Below are 18,170 nucleotides of genomic sequence, written 5' to 3' on the forward strand. Positions count from 1 at the left end.
TTTTTAAAAATTGAGAAATGATATTTGTACAATTAATTTGTGACAATTTTTTAACAACTTTCTCTCTTATACTTACATTATACTTTTATTATCTCTTTTCCTTTTTCTCACTCCATTGTTTTTGATCAATAAAAAGAGAAGAAAAAAATTTCACTAAAATTATTTAAAATAGTTGTTCAAATATCATTACTCTAAAAAATTTGAGAACGTGAGTTACACCATATCAAAAGCACATACAATGATCCATAAAATGGCTGGAAAAAAAATACTCCGACATCCCATGTGTACCGTATTAAGTACATTGCACATAATTTTATCATGATCAGAAATGATATTTGAACAACCATTTGCTAACAACTTTTATGACAATCTCTTTTTTCTTTCTTTCTTCTTATTGGTCAAAAACAATAGAGAGAGAAAAATGAAGAGAAGGAGTAAAAATATAATGTGGGTATTAGAAAAATTTGTCTAAAAGTTATCAAAAAAGGATGTACAAATATCATTTCTCTTTTATCATCATAGAGGTCAAGGATAGAGAGATTTGAAAGGAAGTTGTCAATATGGACAATGATAGCATTCTTACTACTATGAGTTTTACATTTTTTCCCATAACTTATCTAATTATTTTTAGGTTATATTGATCACTCAATTACTTAAGTTAATTCTTTATTTTAAAGTGGTCTCATCATAACTATTAAAACTTTCAATTTGGTCCCTTATCTTTGCTTTAAATTGAAATGTGGAACCTGGTTTAATTTGAATATTAGATGGAGTTTTTTATGTAAATATCACAACCGTTATTTTGTTATGTTGATATTTCCCCTCTTTTTTTCAGGTGCCATGGAGAAGGATATGGGAGTTGAAAATCGGATTGAACTTCGCATTTTTCCTTTGTTGTTGCTTGGAGATATTAAAAGAGGGAGAAATGGGTTGTTCGCAAACACTACATCTTCAATGAAAAAAATTAATCATAAATTATGTGGAAGGTCATACAAAAATTGATGATTATTTTGGCCGACGAATCTTAACATTTTTTTTCTTCATAGAATACGAATTTTAACACTACTATTGTACAAAAACAAAATAGCATTATAGGACCTTGTAATATAGGTGAAATCTGAAATATGACTTGTAATAAATTTCAGCAAAAGAGGGATGGAGAACGAGAAGCATGACGGTGCCGCTTGAATTCTCAATCGGCTTGCTGTCTCTTATTTTCCTTCAATTTGCTAGTTTTACAATTCATTCACGTGGGTTAGCAATTCATTATGTGTTGTTCTATATTAGTTTTGTTGAAGTAATACCTCTAAGCGATCATGCCGTTCGATTGGCAGGCTGAGTTTACCGCTCCAGCCGTGCTAATTCCTGATGCGACTCAACCTTTTGTGGCGTGACAGGCTCTGCGAGTTCCTGCTCCATCCTTTCCCCAAGTGTTGTCATCGTCGAACTCATCTCCTGCTTCGAATGAACCTGAATTCCCGCAGCCTAATATCCGAGGGGACTTGGTTAGTATCCGTATTTCTAGACGGTGTATGAAAAAGGTATTGACTGCTGTAAGCGTAATCTCCGAGGGAGATTGGTCTTAAACAAAGGGGATAAGCCATGCTCCTCAGCTGAAATTCATGAAAAACTTCAGAAACAATGGAAGACCTCTGCCCCATGGCCGCTGATGTCTCTTGGACGAGGTTATTTTGAATTTTTTTTCGCTTCTGAATCTGATATGCGCTCAGTGTGGGCGATGGAAACAATTAATTTGAAGCCAGGTGTTTTGCGCCTTTTTGAATGGACTCGTGACTTTAATATGCACAAACAGAAAAACACTCATGCTCAAGTATGGATTCGCCTAATCATGGGCGGATCTAATATGAAACATGGTGTGGCAGTTGCCACACCAGATTATTCCCCAATTTTTTTTTATACTTGATTTAAATAATTATTATATATTATATAAGTCGCTAATATGCCATAGTTCCATGGTTAGCCGAGTGGTATGCGTCTGTCATACCCCAAATTTGGCCCGTTTGAAATCTTTTATCCGTTTCTTTTACCATTTAAAACTCGTTTTTGTGTCGTCTTTAATTATTAAAAAAAAAAAACTGTCATCTTGCATTTAAGTCTCTGCTCGCTTTTTACAACAGTTAAAATCACTTCATCCGTTTTTTTTTATAACTTTTAGACGCATTTTATTTTTAAAAGTTTTAGTCATAACGGTCAAGTCATTTTTAAAAGGTCTAATTGTATTTTAAAAGTCGCGTTTTTTTTTAATCATTTCAGACAAAATTTCGGCAGGGAGGATACTTTGAAGTACCTCATGTCAGATTTCAAAGGGACTTTTTTTTTTATTATTAATTAATATTTTATTTTTATTTTATTTGTCATTTTTTATTTTTCTTTTTTGTTTATTATTATTTTATTTTATTATTTTTTTTGAAAAAAACAAAGAAAGGAAAGTCACTCACGTGACTTTCTTTCTTCTTTCCTCTTTTTTTTTTTTTCTTTTTCTTCTTTCTTTTCTTTTTTCTTATTATTTTTATTTGTTATTTGTTAAGTCTTTGTCCCCAAGTCTCCAACAGGGGTATTTTGATCTTTGATATGTACCAGAGCCAACCCTATTTTGTCACTATAAATACACTGTCTAATCATTGGGAAGAGGGTCCAAAAATTCACTGTTCACACGCGTCAGAGTCAGTCAGAAATTTCAGCCACCAATAAAATATTCACAAACACCTTTCACTTTTCTCTCTCATCCAAATTCGGATCAGACCATAAAAGATCAACAAAAATGATATGAACACCTCAAGAACCTCATGAACATGAAGAACACTATGAACACAAAATTTCCAACAACACTAATCATCATCATCGATTCCAACACACAAATCCAACCCAAACCAAACCAGTTCCAAGCTTCAAAGAACCAGATCGGAGCTAAATAGACCGGATTCGCGAGAAAGAAAACGGAACGCGCACATAAAGGAAGAACAAGAGCAAATCGGACCAGAAACAACAACAACAAAGCAAAAAGAGGTAAAAAAAATTCAAATCTTCATTTGTAGATCTAGCTCAAATCTCTCTACCCTTTTTAAAATTAACACCGGATTTGTATAGAGGAGAAGGAGAAGAAGCTTTTGATGTAAAAAAATTTCAAAAAAATAAAATAAAAAAAGCTCCGACGCGGTGGCGCTATGGCCGACCACCGCGCCGGAGCAGCTCCGGCCACCACTCCTCATCTTCTCCGGTGACTTTTTTTAGAGAGAATGGAGAGCTTCTCTCTCTAAGTTTAACTTAGAGAGAGAAGTGTTTTGGAATTGTATTGTTTTTTTGTTAAAATTGCTTTTATAGTACTCACTTTTTTGCCGGATCATACGCGTGCGTATTCATGATTTTACGATACTCCATCGCGTTAGTAGCCATCAGATCTGGATTGTTCCTTGATCTGACAGCTACTGTATGATCTGTCTTTAAATCCTGTATGTGTTCCGCTGTATGGACTATGGTGTGTTTTCTGTTTGAACCGTCAGATCGTTGATCTGACGGTCACTGTGCTTCCAGTATATCCTTCATTTTTTCTGTTTATTTTTAAAACCGTTGGATCTTAGATCCTATGGCTGTGATGAGATTTTGGGATTCAGATCTGGACCTCTGGATTCATCCAACGGTCCAGATTAGATCCTGCTAAGCCAATTTTTTTTATTTCTTATTTTTAATTGTCTTTATTTTTAAATACTGTTTTTTACATTTTTTTGACATTTTTGTGTTTAGAAAAATTCCAAAAATATTTTTCTCACCATTTTAATTTTCTCTAATTTTAAAAATCCATCCTATTTGTTTTCTTTTAAAAAATTTTTTGTTTATTTCTTATATGATAATCTTAATTATTGTTTGTCTTAATTCCTTGCTTTTTATTACTTATGTCTCATTCACCATGATATTTCTTATGTTACTAACGATTTAATTTTTGTCTTGAATCATAGCATGCACATTTAATTTTCTCATCATTTTGTTTTGTCATTGATTTAGTGTGTATAAATAGGGAATTGATGTAATTTTATTTCTTGCATTTTTATTTTGGCATAAAGGCCTTAGGGTTGTATTTAGGAATTGATGTAATAATCTAGGTAACACAAGCACCGACCCTTGCACCGACACTACCACAATTTATTTACCGCTTTCTGTTCGCTTTTACGACGTTACGTTAGTTTTCACCGTTAGTTTAGAAAAATCATTTTTCTCAAAAAAATCAAATATGCAAAACTTCAAAATCATTTTCTTAATAACTTTTTTTTTCCTTTATTTCTTAATCAAACTTTCAATTAACCTCACTCATTTCTTTTATCTCATGCCTTGAGGCCTCTTTCTTTTCTTAAAACCATTTTCAAAAATCTTAAAATCAACCTAACCCACCAAAGAATTTTTTTAGTGGAACTACGTCGGTTTTGATCCCTTTCCCAAAAAGGGTACGTAGGCAGAGGACTTGTCCTTCCAAATCAAATAAAAATAACCAAAAACATACTTCTTCTCCCTCCATTCTTTCACTTAGATTTTAGGTAATAATTTTTCAAGTAAGCCAAATGAATTTAGCACAAGATAATCTAGGTAAGCGGTTCCTTCGGAGTACCGAAGTCGTTTAGGGTGCTTAACACCTTCCCTATTCGAAACCAACCCCCGAATCCAAAGTCTCGATAAGGGTTTTTACTCATTTTTTCCCTTCCCACGAATAAAAATTGAGAGTTCAAAGATTGACGATTCAAATCAATCAATGGCTTGATATCCGAAAATCGGGGAGCACAGAATGACGACTTCACTGGGGACTTAGATCCTATGCGGGTTAAACCCACCTTACTTTCTTTATTTTGTGCTTTATTATTTGTTTACGCTTTGTAAATATTTTCTTACATGTTTACGTGAGTGGTGAGGTAAGCTCTACACCCGAGCTTGAGGGAAACTTAAGATAGGACGGTGGTATAATCATAGTTCCATGCCAAGAGTACTCTTCGGTATTGGCACATGTGATAACCCCACTCAACGGAGGGATCTTGGAAGTATATATTGTCAACGTGAGTACTCATGTTTGGCATGCTATTTTCAAGTGACCTTTGAAGTTGAGGACCGTTAGTCACCTTTAACCCATCTTGGCCTTTTAGGACGTAGTGCGGTGGCTAATCGAGAGTACTCTTGAATTAATTGATACGCGATACTACACCCAAACGAGACTTTCCGACGAATATAATTGGAATGGGAGTACTCCCGTCACCCGATAAATATTCGGAAGTGGTTAAAGACTTTGGGAACTGGGTAGAACCCTTGTTACATGTGCAATTTAAAACCTTAGTCCTTACCAAATGGCGTTGTTACCCTTTGACTCCAGCATCCTGTGTGCTTTAGTATTATCATGCATACATGCATCCATTCATAAATATTTTTTCCATTCATCAAAATTTTTTTATGAAGGACTTATAAAAGCTTTGTTGTAAACATTGTAGATATGAGGAGCCTTAGGCAGTATAGTTTCAGGAAGCCAGATCTCTTGAGTTTGAGGAAGCTAGGGAAGAAAGTGGTTTGTACGGACGATTTCTACAAGCAACATGGAAATTTGATGGGTGTTGTTAAGACAGATATCGACGAAGGGCTTCTCAACGCTTTTGTTCAGTTCTATGACCCGGGCTACCATTGCTTTACTTTTCAAGATTACCAGATCCTTCCCACCTTGGAGGAGTACTCTTGTTGGATTAATCTACCAGTGTTGGACAAAGTACCTTTCAGTGGCCTCGAGGAAACTCCCAAGCACTCAACCATTGCCACAACCCTCCATCTTGAAACGGACGAAGTGAAAGCACATCTCATCACTAGGGGGAAATTTTTGGGTTTCTCCACCGATTTCCTTTACGAAAGGACCACATTCTTTGACAAAATGGGGGTTGCCTATGCTTTTAACTCCATCCTTGCCTTGCTTATTTATGGCCTCGTACTCTTCCCTAGCCTCGACAACTTTGTGGACATCAAGGCTATCCAAATTTTCTTGTCAAGGAACCCTGTCCCTACCTTATTAGGCGATACCTATCTTTCCATCCATAGACGCACTCAAGCTGGTCGTGGAACTATCCTTTGTTGTGCACAATTGCTATATCGGTGGATCACCTCTCACTTACCCCGAACTCCTCGCTTCACCACCAATCCAGAAAACCTTCTTTGGTCAAAAAGACTCATGTCCCTTACTCCAGCCGAGGTAGTGTGGTACGATCGGGTTTATGACAAAGGAACCATTATTGACAGTTGTGGGAAATTCTCCAATGTACCACTTCTTGGGTTGGAAGGAGGAATTAGCTACAATCCTACACTTGCCCGACGCCAGTTCGGATATCCCATGGAAGGGAAACCTCTCAGCATCTATCTAGAGAATGTATATTACCTCAACATAGATGACAGTAAAGGCATGAGGGAGCAGGTTGTGTGAGCTTGGCACGCCATTCGTAGAAGAGACAAAGGCCAGTTAGGGAAGAAGACAGGTGCCGTTCATGAATCATACACTCAGTGGGTGATAGATAGAGCTGTCCAAATTGGGATGCCTTACAAGATATCAAGATTTGTATCTGCAATCACTCCAGCACCACCCCTACCTACGACCTTTGACACCGAGAAGGAATACCAAGAGCGTTTAGCTGAGGCGGAACGTGAAGTACATAGGTGGAAAAGAGAGTATCAGAAAAAGGATCAGGAGTATGAGGCTGTAATGGTCCTACTAGAGCAAGAAGCCTATGATAGCCATAAGAAAGATGTGGTAATCGCCCAGCTGAGAAAAAGTATCAAGGAGAAAGATGCCGCACTTGATCAAATTCCCGGGCAGAAGAAGAAACGCATGGATCTCTTTGATGGGCCGCATTCCGATTTTGAGGATTAGTTCGCTTCAGAGGCTTGAGAGTCTTTTTAGTTTGTTTTTGATGTTTTTTTTATTTATGGAGTCTATCCCTTGGTTCACTTTGTTTAAAGGGAATTATCTTGTTTTACTTTGAAAGTCTATCTCTTGGCTTTGTTGTTAGAAAGAGAATTATCTTGTAATCAACTTTGTTTTTTATGATTTGTTTAGGTTGGTATGTTTACAAAATTGTTTCTATAGGTCCTTCAATAAAAATAAAAAAAATATATATAAAAATTGCATATTTTGGCATATAGCATATCATGCATCATATTGCATTCATAAAAAGTGTCAAAATCAAGTCTCATACTCTCCTCATTTCTGCCTCAGAAAAGCAAAGTGGCCCGGCGTATTCAGTACAAACCCACTCGCATTCACAACACTCGAGCTCATATCAAGAAGAGGATGTTAGCGGCAGAACAGGAAAACGCTCAGCTCAGAGAGGAACTGGTTAACCTCAAGGGAGAGATGGAAAGAATGGCACTTATGATGGAAACTATGATGGCTGAGAGAGAGCAAGCAGCAATCTCCAATTCAACTCCTGTTGTGGTTGTCACAGCTGCACCTGAGGGTCCCCCGCAACCATCTCCGACTACTACTACAACTATCGGCCCCACCCAGCCTCTGATGACTGATTTTTCTTCTGGTAATATGGCAACTATGGGTAACTCAGGCTTCCGTCCTCTTGGCCCCCAGGGTCTCTTTTCTACTCCTCAGTATTCCATGCCTCCAGGCTACCCTTGGGGCATGCCGCTTGCAGCTAATGGGGTTTTTCGTCCAAGTGCTACTGAAATGCCATTCGCACATGGTCAACAGACTTCACCTTTTTTTCAGATGGGCCAGCTATTTCCTCAGGCTGCTATGACTCAAGCAGGACCCACTGTGCACGTTGAGCCACAGCAGGAAGAGCAGATTTATCATTCTGATAGTGTGATGGGGGACGACAAAGCAGTTAATTGGGAAGAGAGGTTCGGGGCTTTGGAAAAAGAGATGAGTAACATGCGTGGTAAAGAAGCAGTCGTCCAGAGTATATACGATCTTTGCTTGGTACCAGATGTGGATATACCCCCAAAATTCAAGATGCCTGTGTTTGAGAAATACCAAGGGGACTCGTGTCCACAAAATCATCTAACCATGTATATTACGAAGATGATAGCTTACAGGAACAACGTACCTTTGCTCATTCATTGCTTCCAGGACAGTTTGACCGGTCCTGCACATACTTGGTTTATGGGATTGAAAGGCATTACTACGTTTGAACAATTGGCTGACGCTTTCATGCAACAATACAAATACAACACGTATCTGGCGCCTAGTCGCAAAGAGTTGCAGTCCTTGACCAAGAAGGACAAAGAATCATTCAAAGAGTATGCACAACGCTTCATCCAGAAGGCCTCCCAGATTCGTCCGCCCTTGGATGAAAGGGAATTATCCGAGATGTTCTATGAGACTCTGAGCCCTTGCTATTCAGAGAAAATGATTGTTTGTGCATCACAGAAATTCACCGACCTGGTAGAGACGGGGATACGTATTGAGGATTGGGCTCGTAAGGGAGCTGGTTCTTCAGGTGGTTCTGCAGGAAATTCGACTAATGGTAACAAGAAGTTTGGTAATGGTTACTCAAAAAGGAATGCTCAAGAAGTCGGCATGGTGGCCCATGGCGGATCTCAGCCTGTGTACCCTAATCATCCTTATGTTGCTAACATTACCCCACAAATGACCGCTCCCCAGAACCCAAATTATCAACCACCAAGACCTCAAGGACCTTCACCATACTATCCACCACTATATCAACTATCATACAACCCACACCAATTCCCTCAACAACCATATTACCTCCAACAACCATACCAACAAAGGCCACAATACCCACCACAACAACAACCCCGTCCTCAAGCTCCCTACAATCAGTAAAATCAAAAACAACAATTTGATCCCATACTAATGACTTATGGAGCATTACTGCCTTCCTTGCTCGCGCAAAACCTGGTTCACACACTACCACCCCCTCGCATTCCAGATCCTCTCCCACGCTGGTACCGTCCTGAACTTCATTGTGTTTATCATCAAGGGGCAGCAGGTCACGATGTGGAACGTTGTTATGCCCTCAAGAAAGAGGTCCAAAAACTGCTCAATAGCAAAGAGTTAATTTTCGCCGACCCTGATCATGTTGCCCAGAACAATCCTCTGCCTCCCCATGGGCCTGTTGTTAATATGATTCAAGATTGTCAGGAAGATGCTTGCATTCTCTACGCATGTGACATCAAGACCCCTTTGGTACCGATACATGTGAAAATGTGTGAAGTAGCTCTCTTCAGTCATGATCACGAGGCTTGTGAGGTGTGTTCGGTGGATCCTCGTGGTTGCATGCAAGTCCAAAATGATGTGCAAGGTCTCCTAGATAAAAAGGAACTTGTGGTTACAAAGGAAATCAAGAGCAAAAGTGTTTGTGTTGTCACCCCAATATTCAGAGCTAGGAGGCCGCTTGTGATAAACCCTAACAGTACAAAGCCCGCTAGCACTCCTCTGGTAATCTGTGTCCCTAGGCCTGTACCTCCTTCCTCTCAGAAAGCCGTACCTTACAAATATGAAGGCACAATTCTTGAACCCGGAAGTGAAACGACCTCACCATCTGTTGTGGACAATATTGCCGAGAGTAGTCAGATTTTGAGAAGCGGCCGCGTTCTTCCTGCTGTGGTTCAGAAAAGCACTAATATTCTGGTCGAAGAAACAGTAAAGGAGCGGAACACAGGTAAAGGTAGAGTTGGAGAGCATCCCAAAGAGATTGACTATGAGGATGCTGATGAAATCTTAAAGCTGATCAAGAGGAGCGAGTACAGGGTTGTGGACCAGTTGTTACAAACCCCTGCAAAGATTTCCATTATGTCTCTGTTATCAAGCTCTGGTGCTCATCGAGATGCCCTGAAGAAAGTACTGGACCAGGCTTTTGTGGATTATGATGTGACTTTGGGCCAGTTTGAAAGTATTGTGGGGAATGTGACCGCATGTAACAGTCTGAGTTTCAGTGATGAAGACCTCCCAGCGGAGGGGAAGAAGCACAATCAGGCGTTACTCATCTCTGTACTTTGCAGAACAGACTCTTTATCCAATGTTCTAATAGACACTGGCTCTGCTCTTAATGTAATGCCCAAATCAACCCTTGACCAATTGATATATTCCGAGGCTCTCTTGAGGCCCAGTAAGGTGACGGTGAGGGCATTTGATGGGACCAGAAGATCAGTATATGGTGAGATAGATTTGCCCATCTCAGTCGGCCCACATGAGTTTCAGGTTACTTTTCAAGTCATGGAGATCCAGGCTTCTTTCAGCTGTTTGCTTGGCAGACCATGGATTCATGACGCTGGGGCAGTGACATCCACTCTCCACCAGAAGCTAAAATTTGTAAGCCATGGAAAGCTCATCATTGTGAGTGGCGAGTCAGCCTTTTTGATCAGCAATTTGTCTGCTTTCTCTGTTATTGGTGGTAGTAGTTCAGATGGGTCATCATTCCAAGGTTTCTCTGCTGAAGGAAGTGTAGGTAAGATTGAGACTTGTATGGCTTCGTTGAAGGACGCACAGAGGGTAATCCAGGAAGGCAAAACCGAAGGTTGGGGTCAGCTAGTGGAGTTACCAGAGAACAAGCGCAAGGAAGGGGTTGGTTTTCTTAACAGTAGGTCTGGGAAGTTTGACCCTACCGAAGGCTCTTTCCGCAGTGCCGGATTCATCCACGATTCACCAGAGATCAATGCAATTACCGATGATGCGCCTGGAGGAGTGGCACCTGTCTTTTTAACACCTGGAGGAGCATGCTGCAACTGGATTGCTGTGGACATTCCTTCTGTGATACCCCGATCTAAGTAATATGCTTGAATTGTCTTTTGTTTCTTTTACTTTTAAGAAAACTCCTTTCGTTCTGCCCAAGACGAAAGTGAAATCATGTAGGGCTTTGTCTTTGCTTACAGTACTTTTATGATGAATGAAAATCGTCGTTTCTGTCACGGCCTTTATTTTTATTTATTCTTTGCATTTTCTGGAAAAAATGGTAATAGAAAAATCAAAAAAATTGTTCTCTTTTTTTCTTTTAAATTTCAAAATCAAAGGTTTGCATTTACTCATTAAAATCAATCATGAATCATGTGCAGACTGAACATAAATGAGCCCGTTGAACACAGTAACCCCATGCTTCCTCCCAACTTTGAGGTCCCGGTTTACGAGGCTATAGTAGAGGAGGATGAGGAGATTCCTGATGAGATCAGATGGATGTTGGAACAAGAAAGAAAGACAATTCAACCTCATCAAGAAGAGATAGAAATCATCAATCTGGGTACTGAGGAAGATAAAAAAGAGATCAAGATTGGGGCATGGTTAGAGGTATCTGTCAAGAAGAGGATAATTGAGCTTCTCAGAGAGTATAATGAGATATTTGCATGGTCATACAAGGACATGCCGGGTCTGGATTCTGATGTTGTGGAACACAGACTGCCTTTGAAGTCTGAGTGTCCTCCAGTAAAGCAGAAATTGAGAAGATCTCATCCCGATATGGCCCTCAAGATCAAAGAGGAAGTGCGAAAGCAGATTGATGCAGGTTTCCTAGTCACATCAGAGTATCCTCAATGGTTGGCCAACATAGTGCCCGTTCCAAAGAAAGATGGCAAAGTCAGAATGTGTGTTGATTATCGGGACTTGAACAAGGCTAGTCCGAAGGATAATTTCCCTTTACCTCACATTGATGTATTGGTTGATAACACTGCTAAGTGCAAGGTTTTCTCCTTCATGGACGATTTCTCCGGCTACAATCAGATCAGGATGGCTCCTGAGGATAGAGAAAAGACGTCTTTCATCACGCCCTGGGGTGCTTTCTGCTATGTGGTGATGCCATTTGGTTTGATAAATGCTGGTGCCACTTACCAAAGGGGCATGACCAAAAATTTTCATGATATGATTCACAAAGAAATCGAGGTCTACGTAGATGATATGATTGTTAAGTCTGGCACAGAAGAAGAACATGTTGAGTATTTGTTGAAGATGTTTCAGCGGTTGAGAAAGTACAAGCTCCGGTTGAATCCTAACAAATGTACTTTCGGTGTCAGATCTGGTAAACTCCTAGGCTTTATCGTCAGTCAAAAGGGTATTGAAGTTGATCCCGACAAGGTCAGAGCCATCAGAGAAATGCCTATTCCAAAGACAGAGAAGCAAGTTACTCCGCAAGGATCAAGGGGTGAAGTGGAATGTTGATTGTCAGAAGGCTTTTGATCAAATCAAAGAATATCTGTTAGAACCTCCAATTCTTGTTCCTCCAGTTGACGGAAGACCTTTGATCATGTATTTAACAGTACTGGAAGATTCCATGGGCTGTGTGTTGGGTCAACAAGATGAAACCGGAAAGAAAGAGCACGCTATCTACTATTTGAGTAAGAAGTTCACTGATTGTGAGTCCCGATATTCTGTACTTGAGAAAACTTGTTGTGCTTTAGCCTGGGCTGCCAAGCGTCTCCGTCATTATATGATTAATCATACAACTTGGTTGATATCCAAGATGGATCCTATCAAATACATATTTGAGAAGCCAGCTTTAACTGGAAGGATTGCTCGATGGCAGATGTTATTGTCCGAGTATGATATTGTGTATCGCACCCAGAAAGCAATCAAAGGTAGCATCTTGGCAGACCATTTGGCCCATCAACCAATTGAAGACTATCAACCAATCAAGTTTGACTTCCCAGATGAAGAGGTCATGTATCTAAAAGCGAAAGATTGTGATGAACCGGTGTTCGGTGAAGGTCCTGATCCTGAATCCGAATGGGGTTTGATTTTTGACGGGGCCGTTAATGTCTATGGTAGTGGAATTGGTGCAATCCTCATTACCCCTAAGGATACTCACATCCCTTTTACTGCAAGGATACGATTTGATTGTACAAACAATATCGCTGAATATGAAGCTTGCATCATGGGTATCGAAGAAGCCATCGATTTGAGGATTAAGAAAATTGTCATCTATGGAGATTCAGCTCTCGTGATTAACCAGATCAAAGGAGAATGGGAAACTCGTCATCCTGGATTGATCCCCTACAGAGATTATGCAAGACGATTGCTGACTTTCTTCAACAAAGTAGAGCTACACCATGTGCCCCGTGATGAGAATCAAATGGCGGATGCTTTAGCTACTCTATCCTCAATGATCAAAGTGAATGGTCATAATACTGTACCAGTAATCAATGTTCAATTCCTCGACCGACCTGCTTATGTGTTTGCGGCCGAAGCAGTTGATGATGACAAGCCATGGTATCATGATATCCAAGTCTTCCTTCAAACTCAAAAATATCCGCCTGGGGCATCCAACAAAGACAAGAAGACCTTGAGAAAGTTGTCAAGTCGATTCTTCCTCAACGAAGATGTTTTGTATAAGAGGAACTTTGATGGGGTCCTACTCAGATGCGTGAATAAGCATGAAGCAGAAGAGTTGATGCATGAGATAGATGAAGGCTCTTTCGAAACTCACTCATGTGGGCACGCCATGGCAAAGAAGATATTAAGGGCTGGGTATTACTGGATAACAATGCACGCTGATTGCTACAATCATGCCAAGAGATGCCATAAATGTCAAATCTATGCTGACAAGATTCATATACCACCATCTATGCTCAATGTCATCTCTTCCCCGTGGCCTTTCTCTATGTGGGGCATCGACATGATTGGTCGGATTGAACCAAAAGCTTCCAATGGGCATCGCTTCATATTAGTGGTTATCGATTATTTCACCAAGTGGGTTGAAGCAGCATCTTACACCAATGTGACCAAGCAGGTAGTGGTCAGATTTATCAAGAACAACATCATCAGCCGCTACGGTGTTCCCAACAGAATCATCACAGACAATGGCACAAATCTGAATAACAACATGATGAAAGAGTTGTGCGATGACTTCAAGATTCAACATCACAATTCTTCTCCTTACAGACCACAGATGAATGGGGCAGTTGAAGCTGCAAACAAGAACATCAAGAAGATCATACAGAAGATGGTAGTTACTTACAAGGACTGGCATGAAATGTTACCCTACGCTTTGTATGGATATCGTACCTCAGTGCGAACCTCGACAGGGGCAACCCCTTTCTCTTTGGTATATGGTATGGAGGCTGTACTACCTGTAGAGGTTGAGATTCCTTCTTTAAGAGTCTTGATGGAAGCTGAATTGTCTGAAGCTGAGTGGTGCCAGAGCAGGTACGACCAGTTGAATTTGATTGAGGAAAAACGTATGGCTGCTTTGTGTCATGGACAGCTATATCAGTCAAGGATGAAACAAACATTCGATAAAGGAGTCCATCCCCGTGAATTCAAGGAAGGAGATCTTGTGGTCAAATGTATCAAATCCTTTCAACCAGATCCTAGGGGCAAATGGACGCCAAACTATGAAGGTCCCTACGTGGTGAAGAGAGCGTTCTATGGTGGTGCTTTAATTCTTACAAATATGGATGGAGAGGAGTTACCTCGTCCTGTGAATTCTGATGCAGTCAAGAAATACTTTGTCTAAATATATAAAAGAACAGCTCGGTAGGTCGAAAACCTGAAAGGGCGGCTTAAACCAAAAATGAGCGTCTCGGTGGATCGAAAACCCGAAAGGGCGGTCCAGGCAAAAATTAGAGACAAAAAAATAAAAAATAAAAATAAAAATAAAAATAAAATAAAAAATTTATCCTGATAGATCGAAAACCCGAAAGGGCGATCTATGCAAAAATTAAGGATCGAGACAAGTAACTGCATCAGATGAAACATCACTCGTACGAGACACCTTGACTGTCAGAAGTTCTCTAATATTGAAGCATCCAAACTGTGGAATTCAAAGTGGTTAAGAAGTATAGCGGTTATTGTGTTCAATGTACCTGTCCCATATAATTACCATATTCCAACTCTTTGTAATCTGTGGTGCCATGCCTTTGGCCGGTTACCATTTCTATTAAATCAATTTGAGCCTGTGCCTCTTTGTTGGAATTCTTGTTTATTCTATGTGCAAAAAAAATCTTTCTTTCGTTTTTAGTATTAGTACTTGAAGCAAAAACTTTGAAAACCTTTCTAAGGATTTTATATTTTCTTTCAAAAAAAAAAACAAAAATGACAAACATATTATCTTTAAAAACATGTATCACATAAGTATGTGTCAACAGTTGTTCCGAAACAAGCAGGTTCAACAAAGGAGAAATAGTCATTGCAAAAAAAAAAAAAAAAAAAAAAAGAGCGCCCTAGTGGATCGAAAACCCGAAAGGGTGATCCAGGTAAAAATTTGGGGCATACAAAAAAAGAAAAATATCTTCCCGGTGGATCGAAAATCCGAAAGGACGATCCAGGCAAAAGTTAGGGATTTCAAATATATATACAAAAGGCAATGACTATTCAAGCTTGAAAATACGGTGTTGCATTGATGAAATGGCGACTTCTACCCCAGTTTGTGAGGACTTACCTCAGCAGTATGTTTAAGGGCTGTACCCTAACAATGGTTGATTCATCCCCCGTGACTTTATCCCCAATGAAGGCTTTGAGTGTTCGTACAGTGATGCCGGGCCATTCTCCTTGTAGACCTGCCCAGTCCTGTCTCAACAATCTTACCATTATACCGTCATATGAGTCTCATACATATTCATTCATTCATGCATACATAGCACGCATATAAATATCATCCATACATAGTTGCATTTTTACCCAATGGCTTATTTCAATATCTTCAGATATCACCCCCAGTGTGTCTAATTCCAAAATGTCAGCAAATCAAACGTGTTCCAAAATGGCAGGTCTCACCAGTAATCAGTCTATACAATTCCCCTTTGTCTTCAGACAAATTCCCTGTTCCCCTCAACTTTATCTTTATCAAGTCACTCCCCTGATACCAAGCTTTACAATGTCTTCACTTTTACCGTATGTTTGCTATCCCACAATGTTAGCAAACCCTGTCGGTCCGTCTTGTCTTTACTTTCGCCACTCGTCGGCAAATCATGTCTTTATTTTCGCCACTCGTCGGCAAATCATGTCTTTATTTTCGCCACTCGTCGGCAAATCATGTCTTTACTTTCGCCACTCGTCGGCAATCATGTCTTTATTTTCGCCACTCGTCGGCAAATCATGTCTTTACTTTCGCCACTCGTCGGCAATCATGTCTTTATTTTCGCCACTCGTCGGCAAATCATGTCTTTACTTTCGTCACTCGTCGGCAATCATGTCTTTACTTTCGCCACTCGTCGGCAATCATGTCTTTATTTTCGCCACTCGTCGGCAAATCATGTCTTTACTTTCGCCACTCGTCGGCAATCATGTCTTTACTTTCGCCACTCGTCGGCCAATCATGTCTTTACTTTCGCCACTTGTCGGCGAATCATGTCTTTACTTTCGCCACTCGTCGGCTAATCATGTCCTTACCTTTACCTTGAAGCAATATTAACAAACATTATCATTTATACTCCAGTCGTTTCAAGCTACCTCACAGCAATCATAAACATTATCTATCATTTCCTTCCCTAGTGATACCTATCCTTTTGTTCCCAAGTCAGTCTTAATGCATCAACTGTACATTCATGCTTGCATCATGTTCGGTCATACCATCACCTTCATTAGCATCGCATCTCTGGTATTTCAAACGGTCCAAAATTGGCGTTTTGTTTATATTTAAGTCTCCTCGACCCTGTGGTTTAAAAGTTTTCCCTTTTAAAACCTTCGTGACGAAGAAACTTAAATAGGGGCATCTGTCATAACCCAAATTTGACCCGTTTGAAATCTTTTATCCGTTTCTTTTACCATTTAAAACTCGTTTTTGTGTCGTCTTTAATTATTAAAAAAAAAACTGTCATCTTGCATTTAAGTCTCTGCTCGCTTTTTACAACAGTTAAAATCACTTCATCCGTTTTTTTTTATAACTTTTAGACGCATTTTATTTTTAAAAGTTTTAGTCATAACGGTCAAGTCATTTTTAAAAGGTCTAATTGTATTTTAAAAGTCGCGTTTTTTTTTAATCATTTCAGACAAAATTTCGGCAGGGAGGATGCTTTGAAGTACCTCATGTCAGATTTCAAAGGGACTTTTTTTTTATTAATAATTAATATTTTATTTTTATTTTATTTGTCATTTTTTATTTTTCTTTTTTTGTTTATTATTATTTTTTTTTATTATTTTTTTTTGAAAAAAACAAAGAAAGGAAAGTCACTCACGTGACTTTCTTTCTTCTTTCCTCTTTTTTTTTTCTTTTTCTTCTTTCTTTTCTTTTTTCTTATTATTTTTATTTGTTATTTGTTAAGTCTTTGTCCCCAAGTCTCCAACAGGGGTATTTTGGTCTTTGATATGTACCAGAGCCAACCCTATTTTGTCACTATAAATACACTGTCTAATCATTGGGAAGAGGGTCCAAAAATTCACTGTTCACACGCGTCAGAGTCAGTCAGAAATTTCAACCACCAATAAAATATTCACAAACACCTTTCACTTTTCTCTCTCATCCAAATTCGGATCAGACCACAAAAGATCAACAAAAATGATATGAACACCTCATGAACATGAAGAACACTATGAACACAAAATTTCCAACAACACTAATCATCATCATCGATTCCAACACACAAATCCAACCCAAACCAAACCAGTTCCAAGCTTCAAAGAACCAGATCGGAGCTAAATAGACCGGATTCGCGAGAAAGAAAACGGAACGCGCACATAAAGGAAGAACAAGAGCAAATCGGACCAGAAACAACAACAACAAAGCAAAAAGAGGTAAAAAAAATTCAAATCTTCATTTGTAGATCTAGCTCAAATCTCTCTACCCTTTTTAAAATTAACACCGGATTTGTATAGAGGAGAAGGAGAAGAAGCTTTTGATGTAAAAAAATTTCAAAAAAAAAAATAAAAAAAGCTCCGACGCGGCGGCGCTATGGCCGACCACCGCGCCGGAGCAGCTCCGGCCACCACTCCTCATCTTCTCCGGTGACTTTTTTTAGAGAGAAGGGAGAGCTTCTCTCTCTAAGTTTAACTTAGAGAGAGAAGTGTTTTGGAATTGTATTGTTTTTTTTGTTAAAATTGCTTTTATAGTACTCTCTTTTTTGCCGGATCATACGCGCGCGTATTCATGATTTTACGATACTCCATCGCGTTAGTAGCCATCAGATCTGGATTGTTCCTTGATCTGACGGCTACTGTATGATCTGTCTTTAAATCCTGTATGTGTTCCGCTGTATGGACTATGGTGTGTTTTCTGTTTGAACCGTCAGATCGTTGATCTGACGGTCAC

At 39.5% G+C, this 18,170-nt stretch overlaps 1 protein-coding gene across 1 annotated transcript; it reads left to right on the forward strand.

The window, feature by feature from the left end:
* The first annotated feature begins 3,010 nt into the window (after nt 1–3,010).
* On the forward strand, nt 3,011–8,827 carry LOC120578361 (uncharacterized). The gene is made up of 2 exons (XM_039831043.1): nt 3,011–3,027; nt 7,244–8,827. The coding sequence occupies exon 2, from the start codon at nt 7,319–7,321 to the stop codon at nt 8,825–8,827; it is 1,509 nt and encodes a 502-aa protein (XP_039686977.1). The 5' UTR covers nt 3,011–3,027; nt 7,244–7,318.
* Nucleotides 8,828–18,170: the final 9,343 nt, after the last annotated feature.

This window comes from Medicago truncatula, chromosome 1, assembly GCF_003473485.1.
Source record: "Medicago truncatula cultivar Jemalong A17 chromosome 1, MtrunA17r5.0-ANR, whole genome shotgun sequence".
Lineage (NCBI taxonomy): Eukaryota > Viridiplantae > Streptophyta > Magnoliopsida > Fabales > Fabaceae > Medicago > Medicago truncatula.